This window comes from Eschrichtius robustus, chromosome 6 (genome assembly GCF_028021215.1).
Source record: "Eschrichtius robustus isolate mEscRob2 chromosome 6, mEscRob2.pri, whole genome shotgun sequence".
NCBI classification, from domain to species: domain Eukaryota; kingdom Metazoa; phylum Chordata; class Mammalia; order Artiodactyla; family Eschrichtiidae; genus Eschrichtius; species Eschrichtius robustus.
The window spans coordinates 18762804-18779834 of record NC_090829.1 but is presented as its reverse complement, the minus strand read 5'-3'; the positions used below and the strand labels follow the sequence as shown (position 1 = coordinate 18779834).

Genomic DNA, 17031 nt, shown 5'->3' with positions numbered 1-17031 from the left:
ATGTCCCGTATGTTTTGCTTTACACTGAAGACAACAAATGAATTTTGAAAAATAATGACAGACACAACATACTTGATATTTACAATGGCTTGTGACAAATATAATACCTGAAAATAATTTCTAATTTTCCATTTATTATTGCTATTTAGTCACAGAAAAGATTAACAACTCTCCACGAAATTTATTTTAGCATATGCCATATATTGATATAATTGATATAATAATTTTATATGAAGAGAACCATTGCAGAAGTAACTAAGGTGGTGCCCTTACAAGGAAACAAAGGAAAGGCAATAAAGAAATTCTTCCATATAAAGACTTTCGATCTGCATCATTTTTTCAAAATATAAAACCTTAATATTAGAAGCAAAGAGAAAAAGAGCAAAAAAAACAATAAAACAAAAGACCAAGGATAAGGAATTGCTCTATGCAGATGTTTGGCATATGTAGTATATATGTATGGACTGAGTTATAATAAAAATACTTATGTATTATAGTCAATTTTCATATAGAGTTAGAAACAGCAATTTCCAATCAAGCATGACTGGACTGATATTTTCTCAGTCTTCAATTACATGACGAATTACAACTGTATAGCAGTCACTTCTGGTCAGCAGTATCATGATAAATGCTTGATAAGATACAATTTTTCTCCTTGTTCACTTGTAAAAATTGGTGCCTTTTTGTAATGTTCTACAAGTTCTTCCATGGTGCTGAATTTACGCTGCCCAATGCAGTAGACAGTCTCTTTTAGTTGGACTTTAAAATGCTTGTTTTTCCCTTGTGCTTTTAGTGATACTGAAAAATCATTTGGCTAAAAGAGAAAAAAATTTTGAAAGACATCTATTAGCATTTTTATATGAAACTGATAACAGCTAAAATGTGAGCACTTTAAGTACTAGGCACAATACTCAATTATTTACATGAATCATCTCCTTTATGCCTCAAAACAAACCCATTTTACAGATGAAAAAAAATCAAGGCTGAAGAGAAGCTAAGTTGCCTAAGATCATCCATCTAGTTAACAAAAGAGCCAGGATTCAAATCGAAGCAGCCACACTCTGAAGTCTCTTAACTAATATGCTCTACCTAACACCAGGGCAAATCCTTTAGTTTAACATCTGAAGCATAAAAACTGTCTTCTCTCCATTCAAACTACTGGAGAGACAAAGGAGAAAATCCAAGACATCCACCCCTTTTCAATTAGTAGCTAACAGTAGCTGTCTTACAGAGTAGCTGATGTAATACTCTGCAATCTCAAAGATGAAGGACACAAAAATGAGAACTAATTTAAACTCTAATAAGAGGTCATAAACTCAAATGCCTATAAGGGGCAAAAAAGAAATGTAAACAATGGCCAGGGTGGCTATATAGGGGGAACAACAGTACATGGCCAATCTAAAGGAGGTGGCCACTTAGCTGCAATTGTTGCCTTGTAGGAATATGGCTCAACATTGACAGGCCTTCCAATTTTAAAAGGGAAATCTGATGTCTAAATTCTTATACTAAATCTCCCAATATTTAAAAACTGACAATGAATTCAAATGCTTAAAAACACTGTGCAGGTCAAATGAAATATGCCTATTTGAGACCTCTACTTTAAAAATTCTACTACTAAAATTAATGGTATATTTTGGATAATATCTATGCTCAATTACCCACAAGAAAATATACAGTATTTTGCAGTCAAGCTACTTTCTTAGGTTTTTTTTTTTTTTTAACCTAACACTCTTTTGAATAGTCTATATCAACCTCTTATACAGTTACTGCCAAAGTTTCAAACAGTGGGTTTCTTGGAAACATCTTATGGTTATTTACCACCCACTCCAAGGTCACTCCCTTCTAATCCTTCTGCCCACTGCTTGTCCTAGAAAGTAGGGCCCGGTCAGGCATCTAACAGAAAACAAATCCCACCACTCTTCCCTATCATCAATCACCTTCTCTTTCCGAGGGGTTATGTACAGGCCCCCATTTCCTGAACTTCACATCAGGCAGTTCAATTAATTTCAATCTCGCCCTCTCATCTCTCCCACCCCCCACCCCTTAAACACACACACACACACACACCACTCACACAGATAGGTTTTCTTCTTTCTTTCAACCTTCTGTACAATCATACATTAACTTTTGTACAAATACATATACACAAAAAACGCCAATACTAGTCATGAAAAGTAGTGATATCCTTTATCAAGGAAAAATAAAGGCCATTTTTTAAGGGAAATGCGTATTGCCAAATTCTAAAATCCTACATAGTACCCAAAAGAGCCCACATAACTATTTTCTTAGCAATTTTTACGGTTTTACAGTTTTATTGGTTTACTAGTATTGGAACAGAATTTATCTTTTATTGCAAATGCACTTCAAATACAGTGCATGTTCAAATGGGTTTCTGAGGTACATAAGAGTGTATTCCAACTTCCAAACAAGCAATTTATTAAAAAAAGCAAATATCAATTTTTTAAATTCAGGGATTTCCTTTATTGTAAGGATGACAGTTTATCCATTATGCAATTTTAAGAAATGTTTTCCCAGTTTCGTCTACTGCATTGTTCTACTCTCAGTGAAGAAACCAGTGTTCAATTTGCTCCATTTTTCAGTTTGATGCAAAAGAAAATATTTCAGGAAGGCAATACCAACAGAACTAGACAAAGCTAAATAATCCAGTGTAGGGCTATATATTACTAAAAATAAATACACTTGGAAAGAACACTGACTTTCACTAAGAAGCTTTACATATTTTAACAAATATACTACCTGGTTAATTTTAGGGAAGCCACTTAACTTCTCTAATCTTCTATTTATTTTTTTAATACTCAGAGTTCTATTTCCATTTACCTTTGAAAACCAACTTACCGAAGATTCACTATCACGAATGAGGAAATCACCTTCATGCCCTCTTTCATTTAATGCCATTTCTGCTTGGTGCCTGGTGACTTTCCCATAATACCATGGATTGCCAGCAAACTTTCCAGTGAGTGAAGGCCTAATGTAATCACACTGTGGAGGCGATGGTTCCAAACCTGAGGTTAATGGATTATTCTGCATAATGGTAACATAGTTTTTCGGCACCAGACCAACCATTCCATTGATCTTCCTGCATTTCCACCACTCAGGGTCATTTTCAGGTTTTTCAATAACATCCATTACATCGCCTTTCTCAAAATTAAGCTCTTCATCATTGGATGAGCTGAATGGGTAAAGAGCCTGTACCACATGTAACACTTGCCCAGTATTTAGGTTACTGACGACTGCTGCTAATTTCTCTGACAAAGAACCCACATGGTCACCCAACGGGCTGTCGCCTTCCTCAGTCACATAGTTTGAAGGGAACCATCCAACATGTCCATTGTAGCTACCCCGCCACCACCCATCACTGCATTTCTCCATGACGATCACCTTTGTCCCTTTTATCAATGACAATTCATCCTCTCTCTCTGCCATGTAGTTAAATTTTACATAAGCAGGCATGTTGAGGTCATACAGACGTTCCCCTGGGTCAACAAAGCTATCATCAGCAGGAGATGCAGAATCTGGCACACTAGGTTTTCTTTTCACTTTTCCAATGCCTGTTTAAATAAAAAAGGGTAATGAGAATATAAAACAATGATAATCAAAAACACCAATTTATTCATTATTAAGAAAGGATCTTCAATTCTGTAATTCTTTCAAGCCTTTTAACTAAGATAACAAATTCCATCCTTCCTTCCTTCCTCCCTCCCTCTCACTCTTTCTCTTTACATCCTCACGACTTATACATAAAGGCTCCAGCAAACCCGTATTCTTCTTGTTTTACTTTATTAACTGAGATTCTATTAACTTGCTGTATAGAAATAAAACAGTAACTTAAATTACAATTTGATATGCAATATAAAATTGTAGTTATGTCTAGGTAATCCTCCCATTTGCTTTCTTAGTCCCCAAGACCCAGGTTGCTCTATTTACCTCATGTTTATTTTAAAATAATATACTATTTACTTGCTTGTCTGCCTTCACCCATTTCACACATAGCCACCACAACAGCAGAAACTTTTGCTGACTTTGTTCATGGATATAATCCCAAGGATCTCATACAGTGCTTAGTACACAGGAGATGCTGAATATATATTTGTTAAAAGAATGAAAAAAATAACCAAATGGTACTATCATCACAAATGTATGCTACAGCAACTTTAGTCAGGCATTTTCACCACTGCTCACTTCTTAGCACATGATTTTGTGTTCTACTTTTACTGAGAAAACTAAGGCATTCCTAGGTAAAATTTCTCAAATACTTTCTCACTATCTCAAAATTCTTTCTCATTATCCTTACTCTTTTTCTTCTCCCAAGTTCCCAACCTCTGATCCTTCTGGGTTCTTAATACCTACCATCTTTCTTGCCTCTTTTTGGGACTCTTGGCCATCCTTGTTTCCCTCCCACTCACTCCCTTCTATTGTCTAAAAACACATTTAGATCGCTTTTACTCCAAAATAAAGTTACTTCAACTCTGCTATTGTTTTTTAACTACATCATTCTTTATAAAACTGTCTTCCCTTTCTTTTTCCTTCAACTTTTTCACCACTCACTCACTCCTAACGCCTTATAAGCTGGTTCTCTATCTCCACCAAAACTACTCAATTAAAACTGTCATCTCGGGGGCTTCCCTGGTGGTGCAGCGGTTGAGAGTCTGCCTGCCGATGCAGGGGACACAGGTTCGAGCCCTGGTCCAGGAAGATCCCACATGCTGCGGAGCAACTGGGCCCGTGAGCCACAACTACTGAGCCTGCGCGTCTGGAGCCTGTGCTCCGCAACAAGAGGCCGCGACAGTGAGGGGCCCGCGCACCGCGATGAAGAGTGGCCCCCGCTCGCCACAACTGGAGAAAGCCCTCGCACAGAAACTAAGACCCAACACAGCCATTAATAAATAAATAAATAAATAAAGAATTGGTTTAAAAAAAAAAACAAAAAAAACTGTCATCTCTTCACTGCCAAATCATTCCCTTTTAGAGCCCTCGGTCTTTTCAAACTCTCTATACAGCAACGAAGATCACAGATAACTCTGTACAACATTTTCTCCTTCTTTAATTTCCCCAAGAGTCTCCTGTTTTCCCTACTGACCTGTTTAAATATTCTTGTGTTCTTCTGTCTGGGCTCCTCTAAACCTTGTTATAAAATTGCATTGTACTTGGTTACTTGTCCATCTAATAAAGGAGTGAGTTTCCTGGGGGCAGTAACCTGGATCTTATTACCTTGTATCTCCAGCACTTAGCAGTAACTATACTAGTAGCAGGAACAAAGTGAATGTTTGCTGAAAGAACAAGTGAATGATTCCTTTGTTGAAAGTGTTTCCCAAGATGCCATGCTTGGACTTAGCCTCTGCTTCAAGGAAATCATACACTTTCACTTTCTATAACTTCTGTATAGAAGGTTCCAAGGTCTCTTTGTAGCTCTAAGCTGGAATTCAAGCATTACAATTCCAACTGTCACTAGACATCTACAGAATGAATGTACCATCAGCACCTCAAATACAACCTCCATGTCCAAATAAAAATAACCTCTCCAAGATCCATAAATCAACTAACTCCCTCCCTCCCAATTTCCTTCCTTCTGGTTAATGCTGTATCATCATCATGAAAAATTCATACATCAGGGATTTCTGGCACAGCGGGTAACTCTAGGGTTCCGTCCCTCCAAAAGAGTAATTAATGAGCTGGCGAATACTGTCAAAATCAAGTTTTGCGGAATTCCAGAATCTAGTAAAAAACTTATAAAAACTAGCTAGGCTTAGTGAATAAAGAAGCTGCTGCTTTGTAGCAGGAGAGCACTGTAGCATTTTAAGCTGCCTGCCTAATATCTCTTAAATCCCAAATCAGCGGTAGCTGTGAGGATAGCAAACTGAACTCCTAATGCCAGACAGAACAATATAGATATTATTCACAAAGAATTGTAATTGTGCATTTCAACCTATCTGGAAGCTACCTGAAGGACCGGCACAATGGCTTGCCTTGGTTTCACCTGACTTGGAGCATTCCCAGGGCTAGGATGTTTTCTGATGAAATCATTTAATTGATGCAGCAGATGGTATAAGAAACAACAACTAGGATAAGAAACAGATAAAAAATCCTAGGAAGGAAAAGTTTGAGTAAGGATGCACATGGGGTAATAAGGGCTTTGAAAAGCCCCTGTGTATAGCAGAAAATCAAGAAAGCCACACACATAGCCAGAACTGGCACTTGTTCAGCAAAGGCCTGAGAAGACCCTGAGCTTTCACCTATTGCTGACCTTCAAGCTCTGAAGAAGCAGTAAGTAAAGGCTAAGGAAGAGTTGCAAATGGCCTGGCTAAGTGTTGAAAGAGGTTTTTTTTTTTCTTTTTCTTTTGGTTTCACGTGTTTAAGAAAACTCTTTCAAAACACTAGCTGACAACTAAGCAAAAGAACACATTTCAGTGGTCATACAATGACACAGACTTTATAAAAATAGTTTAGAAAAGTCACTAAACAAGCAAACAAAACAACCACAATAAGGAGCAACAACAAACCCTAGGGACAAGGTAGAATCTGATGCTGAAAGAAAAAAGTATCAATCAAGAATTCCATGTCCATATATATACACTATCAAACGTAAAATAGATAGCTAGTGGGAAGCAGCCACATAGCAGAGGGAGATCAGCTCAGTGCTTTGTGACCACCTAGAGGGGTGGGATAGGGAGGGTGGGAGGGAGCGAGATGCAAGAGGGAAGAGATATGGCGACATATGTATATGTATAACTGATTCACTTTGTTATAGAGCAGAAACTAACACACCATTGTAAAGCAATTATACTCTAATAAAGATGTTAAAAAAAAAAAAAAGAATTCCATGTCCAGCAAAACTGTCCTTTAAAACTGAAGAAGATACTCCCAAGGTAAACAAAAACTGAAGGAATTTGTCACACTACACGTGTGCTACAAAAAAACGCTAAAGAGAGTCCTCCAGGCAGAGATGAAAGGACACTGAAGTCATATGAAGAACAGTGGTAAAGGTAGCTACACTGTAAATATAAAAACCAGTTACGTTTTTAGCTTGTAAGTCCTCTTTTATTCCTATATGATTTAAGATGCAAATATATAAAACGGTAATTTCAAATCTAGGTCAATGGGCACACAATGTATAAAGACAAAACTATAAAACAGCAGATTTTTGTATACAATTGAAGCTAAATTTGCGTTACTTCAAACTTGACTGTTAAAAAGTTAAGATGCTAATTGTAATCCACAGGATAATCACTAAGAAAAAAACTAAACACATTGAAAAAGAAATGAGAAGGGAAACAAAATGTACATCATAATAAAATCAATTATATGCAAACGAAGCAACTGACAAAGGAGTAATCTCCAAAATATACAAGCAGTTAATGCAGCTCAATACCAAAAAAACAAACAGCCCAATCCAAAAATGGGCAGAAGACCTAAATAGACATTTCTCCAAAGAAGACATACAGATTGCCAACAAACACACAAAAAGATGCTCAACATCACTAATCACTAGAGAAATGCAAATCAAAACCACAATGAGGTTATCACCTCACACCAGTCAGAAAGGCCATCATCAAAAAAATCTGCAAACAATAAATGCTGAAGAGGGTGTGGAGAAAAGGGAACCCTCCTGCACTGTTGGTAGGAATGTAAATTGATACAGCCACTATGGAAAACAGTATGGAGGTTCCTTAAAAAACTAAAAATAGAACTACCATATGACCCAGCCATCCCACTGCTGGGCATATACCCTGAGAAAACCATAACTCAAAAAGATACATGTACCACAATGTTCACTGCAGCACTATTTACCATAGCTAGGACATGGAAGCAACCTAAATGTCCATCAACAGATGAATGGATAAAGATGATGTCACTCATATATACAATGGAATATTACTCAGCCATAAAAAGGAACGAAATTGAGTTATTTGTAATGAGGTGGATGGACCCAGAGTCTGTCATACAGAGTGAAGTAAGTCAGAAAGAGAAAAACAAATACCGTATGCTAATGCACTTATATGGAATCTAAAAAAAATGGTGCTGATGAACCTAGTGGCAGGCAGGGCAGGAATAAAGATGCAGATGTAGAGAACGGACTTGAGGACACAGCAGGGGAAGGGGAAGCTGGGATAAAGTGAGAGAGTAGCACTGACATATATACACTACCAAATGTAAAACAGATAGCTAGTATAGCACAGGGAAGCACCCGCATAAAGCAGCACAGGGAGATCAGCTCGGTGCTTTGTGACCACCTAGAGGGGTGGGACAGGGAGGGTGGGAGGGAGGCTGAAGAGGGAGGGGATATGAGGATATATATATACATACAGCTGATTCACTTTGTTGTACAGCAGAAACTAACACAACGTTGTAAAGCAGTTATACTCCAATTAAGATATGAAAAAAAATCAATTATAAAAGGCAGTAATAAAAGAATTGAGGGGAAAAAAGGTATAAGACATATAGAAAAACAAACAGCAAAGTATCAGAAGGCCTTCCTTACCAGTAATTTCTTGAAATGTTGGATTAAAAGGTAAAGTTTGGCAGAATGGATTAAAAAAGTATGATCCAACACTATGCTATCTGTAAGACACTAACTTCCGATCCAAAGATGCAAACAGGCTTGAAAGTGGAAGGATGCAAAAAGACATTCCATGAAAACGGTAACAAAAGAGAGCACAGACTTTAAGACAAAAATTGTTACAGGAGACAAAGGACATTATATGTTGATAAGAAGTCAATCCATGAGGAAGATTTAACAATTACAGATATATACACACCTAACAACAGAGCCGCAAGACATATAATAAAGCAAAAACTAACAGAATTAAAGGGAGAAACTGACAGTTCTACAGTATAGTTGGAGATTTCAATACCTCACTTTCAGTAATGGATAGAACAAAAGACCATGAAACTGAAATCATATAAAATATCTTCTCTGACCACAGTGGAATGAAATTCAGAATCAATAACAGAAAGGAAAACTGGAAAATTTACAAATATATGGAAATTAATCAACACACCCAAACAACTAGTAGATCAAAGAAAAAAATTACAGGTGAGATTAGAAAATACATTGAGATAAATGAAAATGAAAACACAATATACTAAAACCTATACGCTACAGCAAAAGCAGTGCTCACAGGGAAATTTATAGCTCTACCAGCTTACATTAAAAAAGAAAATCAATCTCAAATCAATAACCTAACTTTACTGCTTAAAGAACTAAAAAAAGATCAAGCAGAAGCTAGCAGAAGGAAGGAAATAATAAAGATTAGAGCACAGGTAAACACAAAGAGTACAGAAAAACAACAAAGAAACAATGAAACCTTTGAAAACATCAAAACTGACAAATCTTTAGCGAGACTGACCAAGAAAAAAAAGAGAAAAGACTTAAATTACTAAAATCAGAACTGAAGTGGGGACATTACTAGCAACCTTACAGAAATAAAAGAATACTACAAACAACTATATGCCAATAAATTAGAAAACCTACATGAAAAGAAAAAATTGCTAGAAACACACAAACTACCAAAAATGACTCAAGAAGAAACAGAAAATGTGGATAGACTTATAAGAAGTGAAAGACTGAATCAGTAATCAACACTTCTCAACAAGGAAAGGCCCAGAACCAGATAACTTGACTTGTGAATTCTACCAAACATTTTTTTCTCAAACTTCTACCAAAAGAGAAGGAAACATTTCATACCTCATTCCATGAGGCCAGCATTACCTAGATACCAAAGACATAAAGATATCACAGGAAAACTACTGACCAATATCCTTTCCTTTATGAATATAGATATAAATATCCTCAACAAACAGTCAATTTCTGTTATTCATGGTGGTTCTGTTCTATAAAGTGACCATGAATACTTAATTAGCATACTGAACCACTGCTCCTAGGGGATACTCTGTTCACAACATTTTTGTTATGTGTGTTTCTCTTTAAAGACACTTTATTTAATATAAATTTTTGACTCACTGACACTGAACTCATGGCCAACAACACTATAAACTCATGCCTGAAGGAAGCTTACCTAGCCCACATATTTTTTCCATAAAGCAAATCAAAGCTTTCTTACACTTAGGAACACTAGACAATACTTTAGCACTATGCTTGGGCACCATTTTAAACAGTAAAATCACACACACACACACACATACACACACACACACACACGTGGCATTAAACTTCAAAAAGGGCACTTATTTGCAGTATGAGAGCTGAAATGAGAGGTCACCTTGTTTGACCTCTGCTAGCAACTCGAATTTTTTGCCCTTGGCAAATGTCCACAAAAGTACTGCAAGTACCAATTTGGGATTTTCATGATAAAAGTGATAAAACACCCTTTCATGGTAAAAATGGTCAGCAAACTAGGAACAGAAGGGAATTTCCTCAACACAATAAAGGGCATTTATGAAAAAACCATGGTTATCATCACACTCAGTAGAGAAAGACAGAAAGCTTTTCCCCTAAGATCAAGAACAAGACATAAATGCCCTCTTTCACCACTTCTATTTAACACTGTATGAGAGGTGCTAGCCAGAGCAATTAGGCAAGATAAAGAAATAAGAGATAGCCAAACTGGAAAGGAAGAAGTAAAATAATCTTTATTCACAGATGACATGATCTTATATAGAAAATCCTAAAGAATTCACACACAAAAAAGCTAGAACCAATAACTTAGCAAAGTTGAAAGATATAAAAACACAAAAAAATCAGTGTATTTCTATATACTAGCAATGAACAATCTGAAGAGGAAATTTTTTTTTTCCTGTGCTCTTAAACCCCCAAACCTTACTGGGCTCCTTCCTTATCTTTTACTTATTTACTTATTTATTTATTTAGGCTGCGTTGGGTCTTTGTTGCTGCGCACAGGCTTTCTCTAGTTGTGGCGAGCGGGGCTACTCTTCGTTGTGCACGGGCTTCTCATTGCGGTGGCTTCTCTTTGTTGCGGAGCACAGGCTCTAGGCACACACGCTTCAGCAGTCGTGGCATGCAGGCTCAGGAGTTGTGGCTCACGGGCTCTAGAGCGTACGCTCAGTAGCGATGACACACAGGCTCAGCTGCTCTGCAGCATGTGGGATCTTCCCGGACCAGGGCTCGAACCCATGTCCCCTGCATTGGCAGGCAGATTCTTAGCCACTGTGCCCCCAGGGAAATCCCAGGAAATTTTTAAAATTCAAGTTTTAATAGCATTAAGAATAAAATATACAGAAATAAATTTAATCCAAGAGGTCCAAGACTTGTACACTAAACACTACAAAATATTGCTGAAAGAAATTAAAGAAGACCTAAATAAATGGAAAGACATTCTGTGTTTATGCATTTGAAAACTTAGTATTTTTAGATGGCAATACAGGTGGCCCTCAGTATCCATGGGTTCGTATCTGTGGATTCAAACAACCTCAGATCAAAAATATTTGGGAAAAAAAACTCCAGAAAGTTCCAAAAAGGAAAACGTAAACGTGCCATGCACCAGAAACTATTTACACAGAATTTACATTGTATTAGGTATTATAAGTAAGCGAGAGATGATTTAAAGTATATAGGAGGATGTGTGTAGGTTAATGCAAATACTATGCCATTTTATACAAAAAACTTGAGCATCCTTGAGTTTTGGTTATCTGCAGGGGGTACTGGAACCAAACCCCTGCAGATACCAAGGGATGACTAAACTATCCAAAGTGATCCACAGATTCAATGTAATCCTTATCAAAGTACCAACATCCTTTTTTTTGCAGAAATGGAAAAAGCTGATCCTAAAATTCATATGGAATCGCAAGTTATCCCAAATAGCCAAAACAAACTTGAAAATGGAAAACAAAGTTGACGGACTCACACTTCCCAACTTCAAAACTTACTATAAAGCCACAGTACTCAAAACAGTGTAGTACTGGCATAAAAGGAATGATGAATAGACCAATGGAAAAGAATTGAGAGTTCTGAAATAACTCTCAATTCTATTCCAGTTGCTCCATATTTTTTGACTTTGACCTTGAGAAGGGTGCCAAGACCATTTAATGGAGGAAAGAATGGTCTCTTCAACAAATGATGCTGGGACAACTGCATATCCACAGGCAAAAGAACGAAGTTGGATTCCTACTTCACATCACATACAAATATTAACTCAAAATGGAGAGTTAAAACTTTAAAACACTCAGAAGATAACATAGGGAGAAGTCTCATGACCTTGGATTTAGCAACAGATTCTTAGATTTGACACCAAAAAAAAAAAAAAAAAGATAAACTGTACTTCATTAAAATAAAAAACACTTGTGCAAAGGACACTACCAAGAAAGTGAAAAGACAACCTACAGAATTAGAGAAGAATATTTGCAAATCATAATGCTGATAAGGGTCTCTATCCAGAACATATATAAAGAACTCTTAGAACCCACGAACAAAATGAAAAACAACCTATCTCAAAAATGGACAAAGGACTTGAATAAATAATTCTCCAAGGAGATTGTACAAATACCCAAAAGCACACGAAAAGATGCTCAACATCATGAGTCATTAGGGAAATGCAAGTCAAAACCACATGAATTTTTTTTTTTTTTTAAAGAATCAAATTTATTTTTGGTTGCGCTGGGTCTTCGTTGCTGCGTGAGGGGCTTTCTCTAGTTGCGGCAAGCAGGGGCTACTCTTCATTGCGGTGCGTAGGCTTCTCATGCTGTGGAGCACGGGCTCTAGACGCACAGGCTTCAGTAGTTCTGCCACACAGGCTCAGTAGTTGTGGCTCACGGGCTCTAGAGCACAGGCTCAGTAGCTGTGGCGCACGGGCTTAGTTGCTCCATGGCATGTGGGATTTTCCCGGACCAGAGCTCGAACCCGTGTCCCCTGCGTTGGCAGGCAGATTCTTAACCACTGTGGCACCAGGGAACTCCGACAATGAAATACTGATACCACTTCACATCCTACTAGGATGGCTATAATAAAACCAAATTAAACCAAACCAAAAAAAAAGGAAAATAAGTGTTGATGAGGATATGGAGAAACTGGAACCCCTCTGGTCAAAATGTAAAATGGTGCTACTGCTGTGGGAAACAGCTGATGGTTCCTCAAAATGTTGAACACAGAACTACCATAATTCCACCCCTAGGTATATACCCAAAAGAACTGAAAACAGGTATTCAAATAAATACTTGTACACAAGTGTTCATAGCTTCACTATCCACAATAACCAAAAGATGGAAATGACCCAAATGTCCATCCACAGATGAATGGACAAACAAAATGTGGTATATCCATATAATTCAATATTATTCAGCCATAAAAGGGATGAAGTAGTGATACATGCTACAACATGAATGAACCTCAAAAACAGTATGCTGAGTGAAAGAAACTAGACACAAAAGGTTACATATTGTATGATTCCATTTATATGACATAGCCGGAATAGGTAAATCCATATAGACAGAAAGCAGATTAGTGGTTGCCAGGAGCTAAAGGGAAGGGGTAATGGGAGCAACTGTTTACTGGGAATGGGGTTTCCTTTTGGGTGATGAAAATAGTTTGGAATTAGACAGATGTGATGGTTGCACAACATTGTTAATGTACTAAATACCACTGAACTGTACACTTTAAAACAGTTAACTTCATGAATTTTACATCATAAAAATTATTTTCTTAGAAGATTCACACATCAAATCCTTAAAGTCATCATATGTCCTTTCTGCCAACACTTTCCATTTCCACTATTCATGTGCTAGTTCAGGCTTATGTTGTTGTGCTTCAGCCTTCACTACCCACTAACTAGTTTTTTTTTTTACTAATCCAATCTATCTCACTTCAGCCCATCATCCACATCATCCAGTCTAATCTTATATTACAGCTACAATCACATGACCCTATTGCTCAAAAGCCAACAGTGGCTCTCCTAACAGATTAAGAGAAATACTCTGCCTGGAATCCACAGCCCTCTCTAGAATGTCCTCAAGCCTTCCTTTCCAGGCTTATGGTATAGACCAGTGGCCCCCAACCTTTTTGGCATCAGGGACCAGTTTCGAGGAAGACAATTTTATTTTTCCAAGGACGGGGTCGGGCGTGGATGGGATGATGACGGTTCAGGCAATGGGGAGCGGCAGATGAAGCTTCGCTCACTGGCCCGCCACTCATCTCCTGCTGTGCTGCCAGGTTCCTAACAGGCTGCGGATCGGTATCGGTCTGCAGCCCAGGGGTTGGGCACCCCTGGTATAGACTATAGAAAACAGTGTAGACCTTGAAACAGCCTTTGAGTTCAAATCCCAGGTATGCTTCTTACTAACTGTGGAAACTTGAGCAAGCTACTTCACTTTTCTGAGCTCAGAAATGGAGGAAACAGCACTTAGCATGAGTGTTGTGAGAACTGAATAAAATAATGTAAAGTAATAGTACAGTACACAGAGTAAATGTTAAACAAAAGCATCTTTCTATAACGCCCTGCACTAAAACTACCCTAAATTTTAATGAGAATGGGCCACTTAAATCCCCTGAATTAGATGTTTCTCCCTTCATGACTTAGTTTACCTTGTTTGTTAGTTTCTTAGCAAAACCTTATTAAAACTTCTGCCTTTCAAAAATCTACCCATTCAAGAAGTGTCATTTCAAATAACAACTTTATTATTTTATCTTTCTGCTTCATGTTTTTCAACATCCTTCATTCCCCATCGTCACCCTCAATGATATGTAAGCTCTCCTTTTTTAAGTACCCCAGTACCTTGTACTTCTGAGGCACTTGTATACTAGCATTTCCTGTGTTTGTCTTTTAAGCCCATCTACTAGAGCATAAGCGTCCAGAGAGGAGCATTTTTAATGTCTCACTGATCTTTTTGCATTTCCTATACTATGTAGAACTGTATATACAGCAGATGATCAATGTGTTTATTAAACTGATTAAACTGAATACTGATATAAGCAAATATAAAATTCTAAACCTGAAAATAAAGGCTAGTTCTAAAATATTTTTCTTTTGATTCTGAAAAATATAATGTCTAAGACTAATCAACCTTGTCCAAAAAAACTGTGAAGAATCTTTGGACAGACCCAACAATTAAAGCCCTAAGTGGGAAAACACCAAAACAACCTATTTTAATCTTAGAGGCCAGAAATAGTTCAGAGAAAGAATATAAGCTTAGAATATTTGTTTTCTGTGCAACACAAAGTCCTGTTTATCTTGTGAATGACTGACAAATGCATGCATAATCAATCATAATCTTCCCCTGCTTACAAATCTTCCAGAAGGGCCTGTTTATTGCCCTTTGTTTCCACTGCTTAAAAATAGTCCTTCCAATCTCATGCTATCAATGAGCGAGTAGATGCAAAAGTACTTTACAAAATTATATAAATGTAAAGTATCAGTATCTCTTAATTTCTCAAGTATGTTATCATCAGCAACAATTAGATCATTCCACAACAAGCAGGCTCCCTCAGATCAATGTATTATCTTTTCTAAATTTTTCCCAGCTTCACAGTTAGTTCACCACAATCCTAATTTTAATCAGTCCCTTTTGCATCAAATCTTTTCAATCCATTACTTATCTGACTCTAATCTTTTCCCTACTCTATAGTCATAATGTGTGCACTAGGGAAACTCTTAACAAAAGAGACCCTAAGTTTACACTTTAGTGCTATTACTTACTGGTTAATCTGATCTTGGTCAAGTTATTTAATCTTCTTTAAACTCCAGTGTCCTTGTTTGTGAAATGGTGGTGTGCAGTAAGTACCTATCTCAGAAAATTTTTGTAAAGAATTTTTTAAAGTTTATATGTAAAGCACTCAGCACAGTGCATACCACCTAGCAGGCACTCAATCAATGGCGGTTATTACTTTCCTACCTCCTAGTGCTTCTGGCATTTACTTTTTCAGAGTTGGGAGGGAAACACTCAGGTATATGCACTGAGGATGTGCGTAACTCTGAGGCAGTCACTTTTATCATTAGCTTAGTTTAAAAAAACAAAAGCATTAGTATAGCTTTCAATCTTCCCCTCACTACAATCCACTAGTCTTGCTTCTTTCTTCCTATAGCACTGTTTCTTGACCAAAACAATGTACTATTAACTCCTCAAAAGTTTTTAAGAATCTGGTTAAGCACTGTAAATATTCCATCTTCACACAATAGTTGTCCTCTCCCTAAGGCAAATCTTTGTACCCATAACTATTCTTTATGTAACCTGGTTTCCAAATCCTTTTATATACTTCATGCTAGTATTTGGAAGCATCTGAGTTTCTCAATATCACTGTTAAAGTATATTTATCCAAAGTGAATAGACGATGTCATGTTTTATTTGGCCAGCACACACACAAGGGAACTACTGCATCCCTTCACCTGAGTGCCTCGTAGATTTGAATCAATGCCATCACACAGTGCGTTGAGATTTTTTTTTAGCACCTACATTATCACAGCAGCTCCTACTAAGTCTTGCACTCATGTAAATTGCAGCCAGAACAGATTCTCAGCAACTTTTTCCAATTCCTTTTAAAAACTTAATGTAGAATTTTACATTAATGTCTGTTTCTATTCATCTTGTTTATTTCTCAGTTTTTAGCTTTCAAATAAATTTCTGAACTCAATGTACTAGTTATACTTCCATCATTAGGTCTTTACCTTAAGCATGTCATTTCCCTTCCATCTAAATCACAGAGTAAACAAGTGTTCAATAGAATGAGGCCTAAGAAAGTATTACTGATTCTTGCTAGTTCTTTAGGGAACTATAATTCTGTTATGTTCCTCCTTCTTCAAAACCAGTTTCTCCCTGATGGACTTTACCCTGATTTCTATACCACATGTAAGACTGATCAGTTGTTTACCAGAACTAAAGACTTTCAGAGTCAGAAGGGACTTTCCAGGATCATCTGGACTTGCCCAACTCTCTCCTTTACAAATAAGGAAGAGGAAATCAGGAAAGTTATATACCCTTGGCCACATGGCCAATAAGTGATATATCTGGGAGCAGAACAAAGGAATTCTAAATACATATAAATGATGTTCTTTCCAGTACAGGTTTTTATTTAATTTTTTTGTATTTTTATCTGTTCATTTGATTTATATG

At 37.1% G+C, this 17031-nt stretch overlaps 1 protein-coding gene across 3 annotated transcripts in view; it reads right to left on the bottom strand.

Annotated features, from left to right (window-relative positions):
* Positions 1-114: 114 nt before the first annotated feature.
* Positions 115-17031, bottom strand: part of NCK1 (NCK adaptor protein 1) — an 83070-nt gene continuing 66153 nt past the window's right edge. For all 3 annotated transcript variants that reach the window (XM_068545966.1, XM_068545967.1, XM_068545968.1), the window contains 2 exons: positions 2857-3569; positions 115-814 (listed from right to left, as the gene is read on the bottom strand). In XM_068545966.1, the coding sequence (XP_068402067.1) occupies positions 620-814; positions 2857-3569 (908 nt within the window). In that variant the 3' untranslated portion in view covers positions 115-619. The remainder of the gene's footprint in view (positions 815-2856; positions 3570-17031) is intronic.